The 20,814-nt window shown below is 49.9% G+C and overlaps 1 protein-coding gene across 2 annotated transcripts; it reads right to left on the bottom strand.

Moving 5' to 3' along the window:
- Positions 1-697: 697 nt before the first annotated feature.
- On the bottom strand, positions 698-20,250 carry LOC109752878 (chaperone protein ClpC2, chloroplastic). 2 transcript variants are annotated; one of them, XM_073500063.1, is made up of 10 exons: positions 20,065-20,250; positions 9,983-10,565; positions 5,178-5,293; positions 4,959-5,081; positions 4,697-4,882; positions 3,514-3,729; positions 3,140-3,357; positions 2,699-2,774; positions 2,530-2,619; positions 698-2,051 (listed from the first exon to the last, which is right to left on the bottom strand). In XM_073500063.1, the coding sequence occupies exons 2-10, from the start codon at positions 10,539-10,541 to the stop codon at positions 873-875; spliced, it is 2,763 nt and encodes a 920-aa protein (XP_073356164.1). In that variant the 5' UTR covers positions 10,542-10,565; positions 20,065-20,250; the 3' UTR covers positions 698-872. The 2 variants fall into 2 exon arrangements, with proteins under 2 accessions (XP_073356164.1, XP_045084624.1); XM_045228689.2 differs by lacking the exon at positions 20,065-20,250 and adding an exon at positions 13,682-13,959.
- Positions 20,251-20,814: the final 564 nt, after the last annotated feature.

Below are 20,814 nucleotides of genomic sequence, written 5' to 3'. Positions count from 1 at the left end.
CCGACCCAAAGCCCGGCCCGAGTTATTAGCTAGGTATAGTGCCAACTAGCGAGCCAGCACTTACGGGCCCACTCGCCTGGGTCGGCCCACTAGTTGCTCGCTCGCTACTAGGGTTCTCCCCTCGGTTGAACTGTTGCCTGGTTGTCAGGTTAAACCGTTGACCGTTGGTTTTTCTAAAAAATATAGCAAGATTGAAGAAAAATCATGAATTTGAGAAAAAAATAACCTTTGAATTCGAAAAATGTTCACAGGTTTAAAAACAGGTCCACGAATTTGAAGAAAGTTCATGGATTTTGTAAAGAGTTCACGGATTTAATTTTTTTATATAAATTTGAAAAAAAGTTTGTGGATTTGAAAAATGGAATAATTGTTTAGACTATGCAAGAACCCCTATATAAAAAAAATGGATTTACTCCCATCTTTACGCAGTTTACAATACAAAAAAACTGTAGAGAGGATAAGAGCAAATGCACCCTATTTGAAGCACCTGGATTGCACGCAAGAAGCGGTTTCCAAGAACATCACTGGTGCCTACTCCCTCCGTACCTTAATATAAGGGTGTTTTTGATACTACACTTATATTATCAGAGAGGGAGTATTTCACAAAAAAGAAAAAAAACTCAAGCAGGAATCAGTGTCTGAACTGCTCAGGAGCAATGCACTTGAGTGGATCAATCAAGAGCCAAAGCCAGCAATGTTTCCTTTCCCCTTAAATTATATATGCATATTACTGTGTATTTTATACATACAGTTATAGAATTATATACACCTGACCTGACTGCTGCACCTATGATATGTGCTGGAAGGAAATGAAAACGCTGTATTGTATATATGCTTAACAATCTTCTACGTATTCTATACAGTACCAACAACTATACAGCGACCGCCGGGGTTGGAAGCTCCGGCAGTCCGCTCTCGCCATTCAGCACAATGACTTTCCCCTCCGGGTCCACATCAACGATGACAGAGTCGCCCTCTTTGACCTCCCCGCCCAAAATCTTCTCCGCGAGGCTGTCCTCCAGGAGCCTCATGATGGCCCTCCTCAGCGGCCGCGCTCCGTAGCTAGGGTTATACCCTTCGTCCACGACCCGCTCCTTGAACTTCTCCGTCACCTGCAGGTTGATGTCCTTGGTCTTGAGCCTGGTGAAAACCTCCTGCAGCATTATGTCCGCGATCTCTTTGACTTCCAGCTTGGTCAGCTGTCTGAAGACGATCATCTCGTCCAGACGGTTGAGAAACTCCGGTCGGAAGTACTGCTTCATCTCCTCGATCACCAAGCTCTTGATCCTGCCATAGCTGCTGTCCTTCTCGTCGGAGTCAAGATCGAACCCGATCTTCCTCCCTCCCTTCTCAATCACGCTGCTCCCAACATTTGATGTCATTATCAGGAGCGTGTTCTTGAAGTCCACCGTTCTCCCCTTGCTGTCGGTTAACCTTCCGTCTTCCAGGATCTGGAGCATCATGTTGAACACATCCGGATGCGCCTTCTCAATCTCATCAAAAAGCACAACGCTGTATGGCCGCCGTCGAACCGCCTCCGTCAGTTGCCCACCTTCAGTGTATCCCACATAGCCTGGTGGTGAACCGATCAACTTGGACACAGTGTGCCTCTCCATGAACTCACTCATATCCAGCCGGATCATGGCTTCTTCAGAGCCGAAGTAATATGATGCCAGCGTCTTTGCAAGCTCTGATTTCCCAACACCAGTGGGACCTGCAAAAATGAAGCTCGCAATTGGTCTGTTGGGGCTCTTGAGGCCCACACGAGCACGGCGAACGGACCGGCTTATTGCTTTCACAGCCTCATCTTGGCCGATGACACGCTTATGCAATGTCTCTTCCATCTTAAGAAGTTTATCAGATTCGTCTGTCGAGACTTTCTCCACTGGAATACCAGTCCATGATGACACAATGTGCTGGATATCTGATTCATGCACCATTGGCCCCGTCTCTCCCGACTCAGTCTCTGCTTTGTTCATCTCCTTGCTCTTGTCAATCAGGGCTGTTATCTGGGCCTTCAATTCCATTTCACGATCTCGCAACTCTCCAGCCTAATGGCAAAACATTGCAACAGGCACAGCAACCATTAGTTTTTTTTTCGATAAAGGGAATATATTAATAGCAACTATTAGTTAGCATCTATATCAAAGAAAGTGCAGATATATGGTGGTTGGCATCCAGAAAGTTGAGATCATCAACCCACATGAATAGAATAGACATACACTAGTGCGGTTATTATACTAGAGAAAAGGCAGATTCAAGGACACTAGTAATAATTTACTTGCAGTGATAACTATTTAATGTCAGAAGTATGACAAACATTTTTTATCATCAACTGAGACCGACCGCACCGACAAGAACTCCTAGATCATACTATGAAATTACATGTCATCTTCCAATTATATCAATGAACACTCTAAACAAGTTAAATATGGTGGATTAACATCCCATATGAAGTTTTTAAACAGTTGGGTTGCTCTATCAGCATCAAGAGAATTCAAAATATAGTAGTCCACCATAGGCTGATACCTTCTCAAAATCCTGGCCACGGACAGCTTCATTTTTATCTTTCGTTATTTGCTTAAGCTCCTTGTCAAGCTCTCTGGCTTCCTCAGGAACCTGCATAAGTGATTCTGTTTAGATTTTGTGCGGGGCGTGCAGAAAATGGAAAAGGCCAACATTTAAACACATTCTCTACCTGGGCATGTCGAAGCCTAACACGTGAACCTGCTTCATCAATCAAATCAATAGCTTTATCTGGGAGGAAACGATCACTGCAAACAAAACAATTCGCCAGATATTAAAAGGATACAGGATAGCAGCCAAGTTGTATATGAGATTCGGACAAGAAACATAGTATAGTTTTTCTCTGCGATGCTTTTGAAGCCTGAGAATATCATACATTACATTACAGAGCATATATGCTCCTCATTTGGTTTTCTAAGTATTGATGTTGTAGACTCTGATGGTTATGTTAAGCTATTAACTGTCAACAAAAATTTGACCTTTTAATTAGGAATCTCAGCCACATTTTGGTTGAAGCACAGGTTCATTTTGTATCATAAACTACTTGGTAAGTTGTATTGTAATATTAGCATGACCAGCTAAGGTGATAGACTCTATCTCATAGTTCACATACCTGATATATTGATAAGATAGCTTAGCAGCTGCAATCAAAGAATCATCAGTGTAACGAAGTTTATGATGGATCTCATATCGCTCCCGGAGCCCTCTGAGAATTTCTATGGTCTCATCAACTGATGGTTCCGGCACCTTTACTGGCTGGAAACGTCTTTCTAATGCTGGATCTTTCTCAACATGCTTCCTGTATTCATCAAGCGTGGTGGCTCCAATACACTGAGAAGGTTTGTTGTAAAAAAGGTTCAGTAAAAGCAAAAGAAACTACAGATTCAGCTTGATGGAATAATACCAGGCACTAGAAATGTTTAGCATAAGAAAGCAGATTGTTAGCCCTGTGTCCCAATACGGTGCCAAGTAATCTCATCGACATACCTGTAGTTCTCCTCTTGCTAATGCTGGCTTTAAAATATTAGCAGCATCAATAGCACCTTCGGCGGCTCCTGCTCCTATGAGGGTGTGAACTTCATCGATGAAGAGAATTATCTCATCGCTCTGTTTGATTTCTTCCATCAGTTTCTTCAACCGTTCTTCAAATTCTCCACGGTATTTCGTACCAGCAACAAGAAGTCCCATATCAAGGGTAATGACCTGTAGTAAATGGTTTCGAAGATGATCATTTCCTTCCAATCTTTTCAAAACAATGCGGGAGAACACACGCACACACAAAAACTGACAAGTATGAGGTATAGTACAAATAATGTCATTGATACAGATTAGGGATCGTAGTCCCAAAAGGTCCACATTTGACTGGTGCAGATTGCGGGGCATGGACCTTGGAAGTTGGGACTATGGCCCCTAATCTGCACCCATGACAGATACCACACGTAAGTAATTTTTGAACACATAATTATTTATAATTTTCCTTTGTGTCATTAACCAATTGTGAAGCTGATTTCGTACGGTTTTTTGTGTGTGAAGAAAACAGTAGGTTTCCCTACTGTGATTAAAAGAAAATTGTAGTTTATATGAATATACATAACTTAAAAAAGACCATCTACTATCTAGCTATGACAAGGCATTATGCCCAAAAGAAGAGAGTACAACTAAGGCATGTGCTTAAATGAAGGAGTTAAACCATGCTGGTAAGTCTTTTCTATCCTTTCCTCTTAGCTCTATGAACCAGCCAGTGGAGTTGATTGCATACACTAGCCAGTGGAGTTGATTGCATACACCAGCCAGTGGAGTTAATTGCACATGTTACCCTTATTATTTGTCCAAAAGACGTGCACACAAGTTCTGCAATTTTGCTTGTAAGTCTGTGCATCAGCATAGATAATTAAAGAAATTGGATATACACTTGCTCGAAAATTATGTTGTTCCACTAAAAGAAAAATATGATTTGTCATAGTAACGTACAAGCTCAAGCAGAACAGCATGGATAAACCAAACACAAGGCAGTAATCAAACGTAGTAGAAATACAATGAGAGCCATACACCTAATCTACTGGGTGAACACTTCACAGGAATGCCAGAATCAATTAACAGAGCAAATATTAGGATCAACATATAAGAATTGCAACAAGGTATACAACTGCACTAAAGCACCAAGGTATACCTTCTTCCCCTCTATCGTCTCAGGCACATCGCCACTAGAAATGCGTTGAGCAAGCCCTTCTGCAATAGCTGTTTTCCCAACACCAGGTTCTCCAATTAAGCAGGGATTGTTCTTGGTTCTTCTGCCCAAAATTTGTACGACACGTTCAATCTGTGGTTCCCTCCCAACAACAGGATCTAGCTTTCCCTACAGATATTATTGGACTTAACAATTAGAGGCCTGAACTAGCACCTATTGTGTCGTAGTAAAATGAAAATATTACCTCCTCGGCTAATTTTGTTAAATTAGTCCCATACTCCTCAAGTGTCGGCATCTTGTTACCACTGCTCCCTCCCCCAACTCCAGCACCAACAGCTTCTGTTGTCTCACCAATCATCCGGACAACCTATAGATGCATAACATTTGTGAAAACAAGATAAAAGGAAGGAAAAAAAAAGACTTGCTTTTCAAAGAGGCGAGAGCAATCTCAGATATAGCTTACCTGGGTACGAATATTGCTGGGGTCAGCACCAAGAGACTCAAGTACGCGAGCTGCCACCCCTTCCCCCTCCCGAAGCAATCCAAGAAGCAAGTGCTCGGACCCAATATAGTTGTGTCCTGGAAAGATGAGGGTATCAGCTCCAGAAAACAGGAACCTTCTAAGCAGTTTGTTGAAATGTAATAACAAAACAGATGCACCACATCATGAAAACAGAGGGAAGAATTCACATAAGGAATATAAGGATGTCCATTATTGAAAAACTATATATTGGGAAACCAAAATAATGAAGTGCATGATAAAAATACATCCATGTTGTTATATTTGTGTCGAATATATTATGTACACAAGGGGTTACGTGAACTTGGAGTTGTAATTGGTGTGGTTAGGTACGCGTTGTGTAGGAGTCGGACACTTGTATCCTAGGCCTCTTATATACGGAGGGGCACCACACGTTGTAACCCATGACGACTTGATAGCAACAGGTACGCGGGGGAGCCGACGGCTTGTGCCGGCACCCGGGCGGCCGGTGTTGCGGTATCTTGGGGAGGAGCGCCCGTAGTCATGCCCCGGGGATGTAGCCATATCGGTGAACCTCGTTAACAAATATTGTGCCTCGGTGTGTCGTCTATGATCTTGCATTAGCGTTTTATTCTAACAAGTGGTATCAGAGCAAGGTTGCGAGAAGGCTATGCGGAAGATCATCCGGAGGTACGAGGATCATGCTCGGCGGGTGCCATGGAACGTCCGATTGGCGCAAGGTGGAGCATGGCGGCGATCGCGGAGGCGGTCGGTGGTGTCGGACACTTCGGGCAGGAGGCCTGGACCGTTCGATGGGCTGCGGTCGGTAAGGATCGGCTAGACATGGCGATCGGACCGGCGTAGTGGCTGTTGAAGACGTTGCGGAGGCAACGGATTCGGCTCGCGATCAGACCGGCGACCAGACGTGGGGGACGGCCGGATAGATCGGAGTGTGAGAGCATCGAGATGATGTGCTCGGTGTTGTACAAGGGCGACGGCGCGATACTGCGGACGGATTGTGTCGGCTACGTGGATGGCCAGGGTACGGCACGGCTCGTGCACGGACGATGCGCGAGGTGGCGTCTGTTTCGGCAGGGTTGGCGTACGGCGAGTACACTCGGCAGGGCAAGTTACAGATCGCTGGCGAGAACCAAGAATCAAAGGCAGAGGCTGTTGTCGGAACTAGCGACGGATTATTTTTCGATGAAACACGGAATCAAGGAAAGGAAAGGTTGCGGTTGCTGGCGTTCGTATGGAAGACGGGCCTCGTGCGGCTGTTGGTCTCGAGCAGCGGGACACGCAGGCAAAGGGCAACACAGGATCAGCAGGTCTACTCGGATGAGGTGCAGCGCAAGTTACGAAATCGTACTGGCACAGGAGTCCAGGGGATTAACGGGTACACGGTCAGCCGATAAATGGTGTACGTGCGTGTGGATGTTTGGTCCAGGGGACAAGCCTACCGCTGGTTATGATTGGAAAATAGAAAAGGAAGAGACGTGTGCATGCAAACTGGATCCGTTTGAGACTTGTTTGACGAGTCCTCGCAAAACCGTGACATGTGTAGACTTGGGTTTCCGTGTGAGGGAAGGAAAAATAGCGCCGCTGTATCTAGCGTATATAAAGGGCTGGGGCGACGGAGGCAGCAAAGGCACAAAAACCAATCTGCAGGTTCAGGAAAAGGTGGAGGTGTCTAGTTTCGGCGACGGCCACGGTGATTTCTGAAGGCAGATCGGGTGCGGTGGAAGTCAGGTTTCTTGGTAGATCGCGGACTGCGGCGTGGCTTCAGACGAGGAATACGGGATCGGTGATCTTTTTCATGAGGAAGTCGCGGAGGAAAACAAGGGCGGTCAGACCGGCGGCAACATGTCGGTTAGATCGCGGCTCAGCATGGCGCCGGGGTTCACCAAGTTTGATGTGGAGAAATTCGATGGCACGGGTAACTTCGGTCTATGGCAGACAAGAGTCAAGGATATTATGGCGCGGCAGGGAATCTTGAAGGGTTTGCAGGAAACGAAGCCGGACAAGGTTGACAACGATGCGTGGGAGGATATGCAAGTGCAGGCGGCCGCTACCATACGGCTTTGTCTTGCGGATCAGGTCATGTATCATGTCATGGACGAAGATTCTCCTAAGGGAATTTGGGACAAGTTGGCAAATCGTTATATGTCCCAAGTCAGCGACCAATAAGTTGTATTTGAAGCAGAAGTTCTATGGGCTGAAGATGCAGGAGGGGTCAGATCTTGTGGAGCATGTGAACGCCTTTAATCAATTGGTCACGGATCTAGCGCGTCTGGATGTGAAGATTGATGATGAGGATAAGGCACTACTTCTTCTTGTTTCGTTGCCACCGTCCTATGAGCATTTGGTCATTACATTCACACATGGAAAGTCAACCATCAATAATGAGGAAGTCACTGCAGCGTTGCTTGGACATGAGTTGATGAAGCAAAAGAATGCTGCAGAAAGGGAGAGTACTCAAGGTTTGGGGTTGGCAGTTAAAGGTTATCAGCTCAGGAAGGGACAAGAGGCGAAGAAGAAAAAGGTGCAGTGCTACAGGTGCAAGGACTGGGGACATATAAAGAGGGAATGTCCAGAACTGAAGGGTGGGGCAAGTGCTAATGCGGCTACTCATGGTGATGGCTCGGACAGTGATAGTGATGTTCTCGTTGTATCAAACAGGCGGTCAACAAAAACTGAAGCGTGGATGTTGGATTCAGCTTGCTCTTTTTTCATGCGACGCCCAACAGGGAGTGGTTCTCTTCGTACAAGTCTAGTGAGTTTGGTTTAGCCTATGTGGGCGATGACACAGGTTATCGTGTTGCTAGAGTAGGTGACATCAAAATCAAGATGTTTGATGGAGTTGAGCGGATGCTTCGGGGAGTCAGGCATGTGCCAGGGCTAAGGAGGAATCTAATTTCGCTTGGTGTTCTTCATGATGGTGGTATGGAATTCCTCGGGATAAGAGGACCATGAAAATCATGGAAGATGGGGTGACTGTGATGATAGGAGAGAGGACGGCTTCGCATCTTTACAAGTTGCAAGGGAGCACTATTGCAGGTGGAGCCATGGAGAGTGGAGCTGCAGGAGTAGCAGTGAAGTCCCACGGTGGCGGCGGGTCTGACCCGTCAGGTAGCTCTCAGTAAGCTACAAAGGAGACAACCCAAGTCCGGAGTACATGGAGGTTCGAGCATGGACGACTTCTAGGTGGTGGAGAATATTCGCCAAGGTGGAGTTTGTTATATTTGTGTCGAATATAACGTGGACTTGGAGTTGTAATTGGTGTGGTTAGGTACGAGTTGTGTAGGAGTCGGACACTTGTATCCTAGGCCTCTTATATACGGAGGGGCACCACACGTTGTAACCCATGACGACTTGATAGCAACAGGTACGCGGGGGAGCCGACGGCTTGTGCCGGCGCCCGGGCGGCCGGTGTTGCGGTATCTTGGGGAGGAGCGCCCGTAGTCATGCCCCGGGGATGTAGCCATATCGCTGAACCTCGTTAACAAATATCGTGCCTCGGTGTGTCGTCTATGATCTTGCATTAGCGTTTTATTCTAACACATGTATCCCGTTATAAATTCAAAATTTAGACTTTTAGTTCATGTAGAAGAACGATGAAAAGCACTTTCGCAAGTGCAAGTGTCAACATAATACGATGCACTAAAGCATATGTTGGTGAGTTCAACTACAATCCCTTCAGAAAACAGCATAATGGGAATGAGGAGAGTGTGAATTCATAGAATGGCTGCTGTAGCAAAAATTAAATTATGAGTCACAATCATTGTGGTGTCTGTTCCAGCTGGATCAGCTTGGATCACTTAACCAATGGCAATCCTACAGATTGTCCAAGACTTGTATGTTTACTGATAGCTGGAGACAACTTCGTTGGCTGGTGGCGACTCAGTAACTGGCCGTTGACTGCACTACGCCACGCCTAATGCTCATAGTTGGTGGATTTTAGAAGCAGCAAAATGCTGCCATCCTCAACAGGGAGAGGCCCTGCATCACCTTGCTGCCCAATACCATCCTGCAGAAGCATAGTTACGGGCTACAGCAGGAGAGGCTAGCTCCAAGCGTCAGTACGGGCAGAAGATAGCTCATAGGGGTGTGGTGCTTGTTTAGTTGTTGTGCTTGTCATAGGCCTAGTCATAGGCTTGTAAATAACCTCTTGTATCTATCGAGACGAAAGGCTTACAGATTTTCTCAAAACAAAAATACTTTTAAGTTGTAACTGAAAGTGGTCAGGTAGCTAGCCAATTGTGTGGGCCAACCGGCCAACGGACAAAATTTAGACTTATAGTTGGTGAGAAACATGAAAAAGCGCAGTAGCAATTAGAAGTGTGAAGAGAACATGCTTTACCTCCACTTCAATCATCCTAGATGGAAGCATAATGGAAAGAGTGATGGTCACCATAATCAAATATGCATTATCAGTCACAAATTCAACCCTAGTGATATCAATTGCCACTAGTTCAACTTGGAACACTTAGTGATGGAACGAATTCATGTTTTGGTTGCTGAAAACTTTTAAGTTGTACTCCCTCCGTAAAGAAATATAAAAGCATTCAGATGACTAAAATAGTAATCTAAACGCTCTTATATTTGTTTACAGAGGGAGTAACTGATAGCTAGCTAAGAAAAAGGCATCAATCGTTCCAGTAACAGAGATGTAACTATCCCTTTGTTAGGTTTCAGTTTGTCTGGAAGTAACCTAGGAACCATAGAAATAAAATAAAAAAAACAAATAAAATGGACCAAACTATAGAAAGACCTCTTGACTGACATACCTAGCTGGCGAGCTTCCTCCAATGAAAGCTCTAAAACACGTTTTGCACGTGGTGTGAATGGTATTTCGACAGCAACAAAACCATTGCCCCTCCCAATGATCTTCTCCACTTCCACACGGGCATCCTTCAGATTTATACCCATGGACTTAAGCACCTTTGCCGCAATACCAGTGCCTTCTCCAACCAGACCCAATAGAACTTGCTCGGTTCCGACAAAGTTGTGGCCCAGGCGCCTCGCTTCCTCTTGCGCAAGCATTATGACCTTTATAGCTTTCTCAGTAAACCTCTCGAACATTGCTCTGGTTACAAAAGAAGCACACCTTCCCTGTCTAGAGAATCTGTAAGATGCAACTGTTGACCTGAAGTTGGACGAGCGCATGGCTGAGAAGCTATGTACCGATCTCAGACCGACAAATGCTGCCATCCTTACAGGACGGTTCAATGACATTGCCAACATTGAGGGAGTCCTCCTGGTTCCATGAGACTTGCAGTGCCGACCGCCTGTACGGCCTGCAAAAGTTATCTCAAGAGCAACCGGCAGGACTAAGGTCCCTGCCATGGTCAAAAGTAAGTTGTCCCAAACCTGTGCAAGATGTTAGCATAGAAGTAGTTAGAAACCATTCTAGATACTTGATCCTCAAAGAGAAGTAAGCTGAATGCTCAGAGAAAAACACAATAGAAATACTTTAGTACAACAACGATACAAGTCAATGTTTATTTAGCTTCAACCTCTTCGTCTTGCGTCCCTAAGTCTTTTTTGTTTTTGTTTTTGAGAAACACATGTAACTTCATTCATACTCGACAACCATTACAGGTACAATCTTTTGGATCCAAAGTCCAAGAAACTACACAGTAACACCTACAACTAAGAATTATAATGAAATCTCTTAAGAGACATCTTCTCCGTGGTATCAGTCTTTGCAAGATGAACTATAGTCAAGGTTTTATTAAAGGTACTGCAATTGGACCGGAGCAGCGACACTGCCACTCGTTTACCAGCACAAGCTTGATTGCCAATAAATGCTTTTGGAAGCCCCTTGAGTTGATCATCAAAGATGATAGGAAGCCGTAAGTTATGAATGGATTTTGTCATGACCCGATCGAGAGGAGATTGAGTAGGGAAAGGGGATCGGGGTGAGGAAGAAGAAGCTGGTTAGGTGAGAGCGAGAGAGACGTGAGGAAGGGGAAAGTAGTTCATCGCTTTTTCGATGCCTTCTCTGTCCAGTCGCCCGGTTACAAATAAGCCACAGTTGGCGTAGCACGCACGCTTACAACTGGCGTAGCACACACGCATACACTTGGCGGTGGGTCCCAACCCAACCTCTATGGTGACCTGGTCGTTGCAAGTGAAGGCGCTGCACTTGCACTCATCAGTCCGCTGCAGGCTGATCTGCAGGCGTGACATTTGCCCCCTCTTGAGCAGCTTGATCTTCTTCTGCCCAAAGGGGCACGTCCGGGTAACGCTGCCGGAGCACGTAGTAGTCTTCCCAGGTTGCTGTCGACGGCGGCATGGAACTCCATTGCACCTGAACTTGGACGACTGGGGCGTCTCCTTTCTTCATCATGTGGCGGTCCAGAATGGCGACCGGAACGCGTTCAGTGGCAGTGAGGTCCGGTATCTTCGGCAGCTCGGCGAAGACGGGTGTGTAGTCGGGGACGAACGGCTTGAGTTGCGAGACGTGGAAGACGGGGTGGATGCGGCTGTCGGGTGGCAGGTTCAGGCGATACGCCAACGTGCCGACATGCTCCGTCACGGTGAAGGGACCAAAGAACTTGTATGCCAGCTTGCGGCACGAGCGGTTGGCGACGGAGGTTTGAGCGTAGGGTTGAAGCTTGAGGAGACTTGTTCGCCCACGTCGAAAGCGCGCTCGGCGCGGTGGCGATCAGCTTGTTTCTTGAAACGCGCCTGGGCGCGCGCGAGCTGAGCGCGGAGCAGCTCCGTGTGTGTCGCCCAGTCGATCTCGACGAGGGGCGCATCCGCGGGCAGGTTGGTGTTGACCGCTGGCATGCCGCCGAGGTTGGGCTCCCTGCCGTACAGCGCCTTGAACGGGAAGCAGTTGAGCGAGGCGTGGTGCGAGGAGTTGTACCAGAACTCCGCTGCAGAGAGCCACCGGCGCCATGGCTTGGGTGTGTCGTGCACGGAGCACCGGAGATACATCTCCAAGCATTGGTTGACGCGCTCCGTTTGGCCGTCCGTCTGGGGGTAGTACGCCGTGGAGTACAGAAGCTTGGTGCCCGCGGCGTTGAGGATCTCCCGCCACATGGTGCTGGTGAACACTTTGTCGCGGTCGGAGACGATGGAGTGTGGCACGCCGTGGAGTCGGATGATGTTATCCCAGAAGGATCTGACGACCTGAGCGGCGTTGAAGGGGTGGCGGAGAGGAACGAAGTGGGCGTACTTGGTGAGCCGGTCGACGACGACCATGATTGCGTCGTAGCCGTCGGACTTGGGCAGCCCTTCGACGAAATCCATGGTGATCTCCTGCCATGGCTCCTGCGGAATTGGAAGCGGCTGCAGCTTGCCGCCTGGATGTGATTGCTCGTGCTTCGCGTGTTGGCAAATGCTGCACTGCCTGACAAAATCCTCGACAGCGCGCTTCAAGCCAGTCCAGGCGAAGAGTTTGCGCGCCCGGTGGTAGGTGGCAGTGGCGCCGGAGTGTCCCCCGATGGCGCTGTGGTGCAGCGCGGCGATGAGCTTGGTCTGGAGTGCAGTGTTGGCGCCGATCCACAATCGCCCCCGCTGCCTGATCACGCTTTGTTGCAGGGTGCGGCCTTGGTCGTCAGTGTCGCAGAGCGCGAGCTTGGCAAGCAGTTCTTGCGCGTCGGCGTCCGTTTCGTACGAATTGGCCACCTCCTGAAGCCATTGTGGTTGGCACACGGACAACGCGTCCAGCGACAGCAGGTGCCCCACCCTGGAGAGCGCATCGGCCGCGCCATTGTCAGTGCCCTTCTTGTAGCGGAACGTGAACTGCAATCCCACCATCTTGGACATGGCTTTGCGCTGGAGATCCGTGACGAGTTGTTGATCCCCCAAGGAACACAAGCTCTTGTGGTCAGTGAGGATCTCGAACGGGGCACGCTGGAGGTAGGGACGCCACTTGTCGATGGCCATCATGACCGCTAGGAACTCCTTCTCGTAGGCCGACAGCTTCTGGTTGCGCACGCCTAGAGCGTTGCTCAGGTACGCGACAGGGTGCCCATCTTGGACCAGGACTGCTCCCATGCCGGTTGTCGCAAGCGTCAGTCTCGATGGCGAACGGGCGCTAGAAGTCTGGGAGGGCGAGCACCGGCGTGCTCACCATGGCCTGCTTGAGCATCTCAAACGCTGACTGCGCCTTGTTGTCCCAGAGGAACCCTTTCTTCGTCAACAAGCGTGTCAGCGGCTTCGCGATGATGCCATAGTGTGGCACAAACTTGCGATAGTAGCCCGTCAGGCCGAGGAAGCCGCGGAGCTCGGTGGGCATGGTGGGCACGGGCCAGGCGCTCATGGCGCTGGTCTTGCTCACGTCGGTGGCGACGCCGTCCTTGGAGATGACGTGCCCCAAGTACTCGATCTTCTGTTGCGCGAACGAGCACTTTGAAGCCTTCGCGTATAGCTGGTGCTCCCGTAGCAGGTGGAGGACGGTACGCAGGTGTTCTTCATGTTCCTAGAGATCGAAGCTAAAGACCAGAATGTCATCTAGATGATGATGAACTTACGAACATGGCGGCCGAACACCGAGTTCATGAGGCACTGAAACGTCGCAGGCGCGTTGCAGAGGCCGAACGGCATCACCCTGAAGTGATAATGCCCATGGTGCGTTTTGAATGCAGTCTTTTCCTCGTCCTCCTCGCGCATGCGAATCTGATGGTAGCCGGCGCGTAGATCAATCATGGAAAAGTATGCTGCACCTCCCAGTTCATCGAGCAGTTCGTCGACCACCGGTAGCGGGAACTTGTTCTTGACAGTAGCAATGTTCAGACGCCGGAAATCAACGCAAAAACGCCAACTGCCGTCCTTCTTCTTGACTACCAGAACTGGTGCGGCATACGGGCTCAGGCTGTGCGCGATCACTCCTGATTGCAGCATCTCCTGTACTTGCTTCTCTATTTCGTCTTTCTGAGCTGGGGAATATCGGTAGTGCCTGGTGTTAATTGGGGTAGTGCCCGGCTCCAGGTTGATGGCATGACCGTACTGTCTCTTGGGCGGCAGGGTTTTAGGTTCAGAGAACACATCCTCATTTTCAGATAAGAGTTTCTAAATACTAGCAGGGACTGGTTCAGGTTCTGGTTTGTCCACTGTTTCCACTGTAACTAAGGCTGCAGTCCAGATATCATTTGCAACTTCCATTATGTGCACTCATAAGCATCCAGCTCTGGAATTGGTGGCAAGTCAGTGGTACGGACCCCCTGCAGGTGTACTTGCTTGCCCATGGTTTCGAACGATATGGTCTTGTGTTGCCAGTGGCAGTTCATGGGACTGTGAGCTGATAACCAATCGATGCCCAGCACGCCATCATATGCATCCAATGGAAGTACTCGAAGATCCGTGTGGAAGGTGTGTCCAGGTACGTCCCACTCTAATCCACGCACAATTTGTGTGCACCGCAGCCGTTGCCCATTTGCCACTCGAACTGAAACCGGGGGCAGGTGTTCTGTCTAAACTTTCAGGCGAGAGAGAAATGTTTCACTGATGAAATTGTGTGTGCTCCCAGAATCGACCAAGAGCAGCATGATTTGGTCCCCAACTTGAGCGCGGAGACAAATTGTGGATGGTGTTTCCTCCCCAGAGATTGCTTGTTGCGATAAAGAACAGCATTCCGGTTCTTGAGCTTCAGGTGCATCAAGCAGTTGCAGAGCGTGGACTGTGTCGTCAGACAGGATCTCTCCAAAGTCGCCTACCTCGATCATCAAGATCTGGCCGGTGCGTTTGCACTGATGCTCCCTCGAGTATTTGTCCCCGCAGCGAAAACAGAGACCGTTCGCTCTTCTGAACCCGCGCAGCTGGCGCTCCCGTGCATAGTCATCGCCCCCTTGCCGTGGTGAGGCTGCAGCGCGAGCTGGAACAGTGGCTGCTGGTGGTGCAGGTGGTGGCGGTCGCCCAACTGGTGTGATGCGCGGACGCGCGGTGCACTGCTTCTCCGGTTCTTCCTCCTAAATGCGGGCGAACACGGCGGCGCGAGTGATGCTGGTTGGTGCTTGCAGTCGAACTCCCAGTCGCAGCTCGTCTTTGAGACCGATCAGGAACTGAGATATGAAGAATTTGGAGCTCAGCGTTGGGTCCAAGGCCACCAAATGGTACATCGCTGTCTCGAATTGCTGGCGATATTCCTGAACACTGCCCGTATATCGTAACTGAACAAAGTGGTGCATCTGAACCTCGAATTCCTCTGGACCGAATTCCTCCTGTACTGCAGCTCTGAATGCTTGCCAATTGACCCCTGGGTGTGTCTGTCGATAGGCCTGGAGCCACATCGCGGCCAGGCCGTCCATGTACAGCGCCGCGGTGGTGACCCAGCTGTGTTGCGGCACGCGGTACAGCTCGAAGTAGGTGGTGCAGCGGTCCAGCCAGATGCGAGGGGCGTTGCCGTCAAACCGCGGAAAATCATGTTTGGGCGGCTTGATGTAGTGGTCGCCGTGGCAATCGATCTCCGAGGACGAGGGTGACCGCGCGGTGAGCAACGGTGGTCCGTGGTTGACGAGGCGGGCGAACGACAGCTGGGCCGCGCCATCCGTGTAGAGTGGCAGCGGAGGAGGACGAATCGGTGGTGGCGGTGGCGGAGGCGGTGGGCGGTGCGCGAAGGAGTCCGCGGTTGCCGTGACGCCCCATGGAGACGCGCCTCCGGAGATGGTCGCCGCGGGGTCGACGGTCGGCGCAGCCTTGCGGGCCTCGTCCATGTCGGCTTGTGTGAGGTCGATCTGCTTGGAGAGGAGCTTGATCTCGGCCGAGACCTGGTCGTTGTAGGCGATCTGAGCTTGGTGACACTCGTGGGCGGTCTTCTGATTTGCATCGAGGCGGCGGATTACGGACTCGAGCAAGTTCTGCAACTTGTTCGTGGTCTCCGACATGGCGTCGAGCACGCGGTGGGTCTGCGCCGAGGGCTTGGATGGCGGTGCCGTGGTTTCGTGCTAGATCGGATCGAACCCCGGGCAGGATTTTGTGCGAGCTCACCGGAGCGGCTCACACCTGACCCAGTGGATGTTACCGATCGATCTCGAGCAAACGGCGGTGGTGGGAAAAATTTGGGCTCTGAATACCAGATTCCACGACCCAATCGAGAGGAGATTGAGTAGGGAAAGGGGATCGGGGTGAGGAAGAAGCTGGTTAGGTGAGAGCAAGAGAGACGTGAGGAAGGGGAAAGTAGTTCATCACTTTTTCGATGCCTTCTCTGTCCAGTCGCCCGGTTACAAATAAGCCACAGCTGGCGTAGCATGCACGCTTACAACTGGCGTAGCACACACGCATACACTTGGCAGTGGGTCCCAACCCAACCTCTACGGTGACCTGGTCGTTGCAAGTGAAGGCGCTGCACTTGCACTCATCAGTCCGCTGCAGGCTGATCTGCAGGCGTGACAATTTGGGCCTGGATGATCCCCTAGAAGTGCAGGTTGTCAATCTAAAAAAAGGTGCAGGTTTTCGAATTGTAAGATCTTTGCCAGAACGTCAAGGAAGGGCTCCGACTCTAGAAAGAAAGCCAACAAAAACAACACAAAACAATAACATAAACTCATCACATGGCACCACCACGATAGAGAAAGAACCACGGTACCTTTATTCACAAAAACACCACATCTACCACTAGAGAGACCCTAACAAAGACCACAAAACTACGGAGCTGAGGTCCCGCCATCTCTCAATGCCAAGATGGCAGCCACAAAACTCTGAGGCCAAGATGGCAGCCGGAGGCGAGGGGACTCAAATTTCTCAAGTGGCGGCTGTTGTTCTTTCCTAAAACCCTAAACCACACTCCCTTTCTGCCTCACACCCCAAGTGAAAGAAATAAAATAAGGCGTGCACTTCATCATGGACTTTATTTTGCACTGTAAATAAAAATACTAGTCCACCATTCCATACTCTTTTTTTTGAAAAAGGAGGAAGACCCCCGGCCTCTGCATCTGGGCGATGCATCCAGCCACTTTACTAATTATTCACAAAAGATCTTACAAAGTAATACATCAGTAAGACTGAAGCCACCGTCTAGGCAAAATCTGTCGCTACTCCAGTTGATGAAGGGATGCTGATAGTCTGGGCCTAATACCAAACAGACCTCGCAACCAAATCTAACATCTAAGACCTGAGGCCCCAACCAAGCCACCTGCCGGGTATGGGGCACCCACCGGTCCGGCGCACACTCAGAGGCCGCCGCCGCCAACTGCCATCAATCCATCTTTAGAGTTGTACTGACGCATCAACCTTGCCCGGTCTAGCTGCCGTCAACGCCGCCACGATGCAAGACAACGCCGCCATCCTGCGCTCGTCCATCAACACACGCCCATCAGCGAGACCCCGTTGCTCCATGCCGCTGGGAACCGCCATTGTCGACGTGTCAGATGCAACGCCACCTCCTTCGCAAACACCACCTGCTGCCACTGGTCCCATCCCCTCCACCTGCAGTTCCTCTGCACTCCCAACCGAGCCCCAAGACCCCTGACGACACCTCCAGGAAGGTCACGACGTGAAGCGCCGCTGCCGCCAAATCCGAAGAGGATTGTAGGTTTTCACCCGGCATGAGATCAGGGTGGGTAGATTGGGCCATCGGTTGCACCTTCATGAAGGAAAGCGACGCCCATGGACGCCGCCGCCGCTGGGCCGGTCAGACCGGCCAAGGTTTCCCCCGGACCCAAGGTACACCACCAGGGCTCACCATCACCGGAGCCTACAGCCGCAAACCACCGGGACGACGAGAGAGGCAACAGAAGGGAGGGGAACCACCAGATCTGACGTCGCGAAAACTACCGGAGGATCACCAGCCGCCCGATCCGATCCCGGCAGCCCACCTGCCCCGCCGCGCCCGGACAAGGAGGCCAGCCTAGGGGTCGTCGCCCCGGATCCACCAGCCTCCGCCCCAGATTAGGCAGAGCATCGCCAGGCTGCCGCCACGGCCGCCCCTAGGAAGCGGCCGGCCGCCACGCTGCCGCGCTCATGAAGACCGCCGTGGACCAGATCGGCGCCGCTGCCATAGATCGGAGCCTCATCCTCAAGATCAGGGATCCCGCACATCCCTAGCCCGGAGTGAGAGGGTGATGCCTCTGCTGCCTCCATCGCGCGCGCGGGCTTAGCCCGGCGCCGACCACCAGCGGCGGCGGAGGGGAGAGCGGGAAGGAGGAGGGGCCCGGCGGCGGAGGGTTGGGACCCCTCGGTCACCCGCGCGGGGGCGACGGGTGGGGGGAGATGATGTTAGATGATGGCCTCCGTTCCATACTCTTAGAGCAACTCTAGCAGTATCGGGCCAATTGGCATAATAACCGCCAATATGACTAGGCTGGGGACGTTGGTTTGGAGCACGTGCCATCCGCTCATGTGGGAGGGAAGTTTCACCTCCCTCCTCAACCTCCCGCGTTGGCTCATGGCAATTTTACCGCAACTTTTCCCACTGCCGCCGCTCGCAGCTATGAAAAGCCCCGCAGCCTCCACTCCCCTTCTCGCCGATCACAACCTCCACTATCACAGCCGGCGGCCTAGGTGCTGTTCTCAGAGGAGGATGTTGACGTATAATGTGTTGCCTAGTCTCTTCCATCAGATCGGTCTTTTGGTTGCATTGGCTAGAGCATGCACTTCTACATGGTATCGGAGCCAAGAGGTCTTGAGTTCAAGACCCGGCTGACGCAATTAAAATTGCAGCCCACTTTCGGTCCACGTTTAGGCCTGAGGGAGCCACACATGAGGAGGAGTGTTGACGTATAATGTGCTGTCTAGTCTCTTCCATCAGATCGATCTTTTGGTTGCATTGGCTAGAGCGTGCACTTCTACAGAGGAGAAGTGGTGGTAAAATTTATATCAGCCATTTTGGGAGACACATAAGGATTTCCACAAGGATCACCATATGTGTCCCAAAAATGGTTAGCATAATTTTTCCACCAGATGGGAAGAAATCGACGACTCTATGGCGAGAAGCGTGGAGGAATGAAATCGACGTTGATGTTTGAAATTTTAAGAAGCGGGGAGTCTATGGAGATTTCGAGCATCACCATTGGAATCGAGTTGCCGCCATCGGAACTGACGCCCTGAAGCTGAAATCAGTACCGGAAACGGGTCGCCAGCGACCAAATCACCATCGCACTCGGTACCCCGTCGTAAAGCCCTTGCTGTCATGCTACTGGCTGTCCAAGCCCTCGTCGCCATGCTCGGGTTTAACTGAATATATATGTATCAGGGATTGGGAAAAAAAGATATCCCATTGACGAATGGGTTATGGAGGCTGTCAATATGGCAACACTGCTAGAGTTGCTCTTGCAAGGCATCCTTGGCAAAATAAGGGGCTGCCTCAGGGAAAAAATTGCTAGATTGGAGTATTGTCAATCTTGTCTAACGTCGTCTGAAATGGCTTGGGCATATACAATGCCGGCCTCCAGAAGCGTCAGTTCATGGTGAATGGTTAAGGCATACTGATAATATCAAAAGAGATAAGATAGACCAGACTTGACATAAGAGAAGTCCGTAATGAGAGATCTGAAGGACTGAAATATCACCAAACATTGGACAGGGTGCGTGGAAGGTAGCTATTGCAGCCGCAAAACTCTAGCCTACACCAACTTATTTGGGATTGAAAGGCTTTGTTGTTGTTGGAGTAGTGTCAAGCGGAAGAAAAGAACATTTCCGTCGGTTCGCCTGTCCGTTTAAAGATAAGGATCGCTGGCGCACTTGAACTTTCTGCCGCATCAATCAACTAATGCTGCCGCGAGATCGCCCAGGGCAACCTTAACCAGAATATAAGAACTAAAAACGAAGGGGAAGAGAACATCCCAGGGGCTTCATGACCAATAATCACTCCAAAGGTGAAATATTGGCGTTGAAGAATCAAGCCCTCGCCCGAGAACAAGCGATTACCGGAACCAAGAGCGAGGAAATCGAGAGAGGGAAGCCACGAGGATGAACTGCTCACCTGCGATGAGAGACCGAGAGAGGGAGAGAAAGGAGCGCGGCCCTGTTTGTTTCTCCTCCAAGGAGAAGGAGATAAGAAGGGAGAAGAGAAGAAGAGTCGCTTGGTTGGGGGTGCCCAACAAGCAACCAGAGAAGAGAATTGCTCTTTCCTTTCTTTGTTTTGGCCTCATGCTCATTCTGGCTGATTCTTTTCTCTCTCTCCTTTAGTTTCCACAAGTATCTTTTTTCTTCTGAATTATTATGAGGGCCGGGGATTTGGACAAGTCACCAATTTACCCGCCAAGCATGGTGACAGATATTTCTTTGGCGGTTCAGATATTTCTTTTTCCGTCTCATGGGAAGAGAATCTGCAGCTGTTCATACAATGCACGTAAAATGCTGGGACAGGAGAAAAAGACAGTTGGGTTCAACAAAATTTGAGACATTAACAGCTAGCACAAGTCTTGGTGCAGAGATGGGACGCGGCTTTTTTGCTTCTAGGTGCATATGCATCCATTGTCGAAAACACACATTTTGAAAAGTTGAAAATTCGGAACAAAAATCCCGCGTGTATATCCGGACATTTTATGTCCGTTCACAAGGTTTCGGTGAAAAACGACGTTTTTTGTGGCTTGTGTAAAAAATATCCGGATATAAAATTCTGGATATACACGCGGGATTTTTGTTCCGAATTTTTTAACTTTTTGAAATGTGTATTTCAACAATGGGTGTTTTTCACCGAAACCTTGTGAACGGACATAAAATGTCCGGA

This window comes from Aegilops tauschii, chromosome 5, assembly GCF_002575655.3.
Source record: "Aegilops tauschii subsp. strangulata cultivar AL8/78 chromosome 5, Aet v6.0, whole genome shotgun sequence".
NCBI classification, from domain to species: Eukaryota; Viridiplantae; Streptophyta; class Magnoliopsida; order Poales; family Poaceae; genus Aegilops; species Aegilops tauschii.
Note: the sequence above shows the minus strand (reverse complement) of the source record. Positions and strands in the feature narration are given on the sequence as shown.

Coding starts and splice junctions, on each gene's coding strand:
- LOC109752878 (XM_045228689.2), bottom strand. Junction 2,620..2,698: donor TTAGGCTTCGACATGCCCAG/GTAGAGAATGTG, acceptor TCACTTATGCAG/GTTCCTGAGGAAGCCAGAGA. Junction 2,052..2,529: donor GTGGCCAGGATTTTGAGAAG/GTATCAGCCTAT, acceptor TTTTGCCATTAG/GCTGGAGAGTTGCGAGATCG.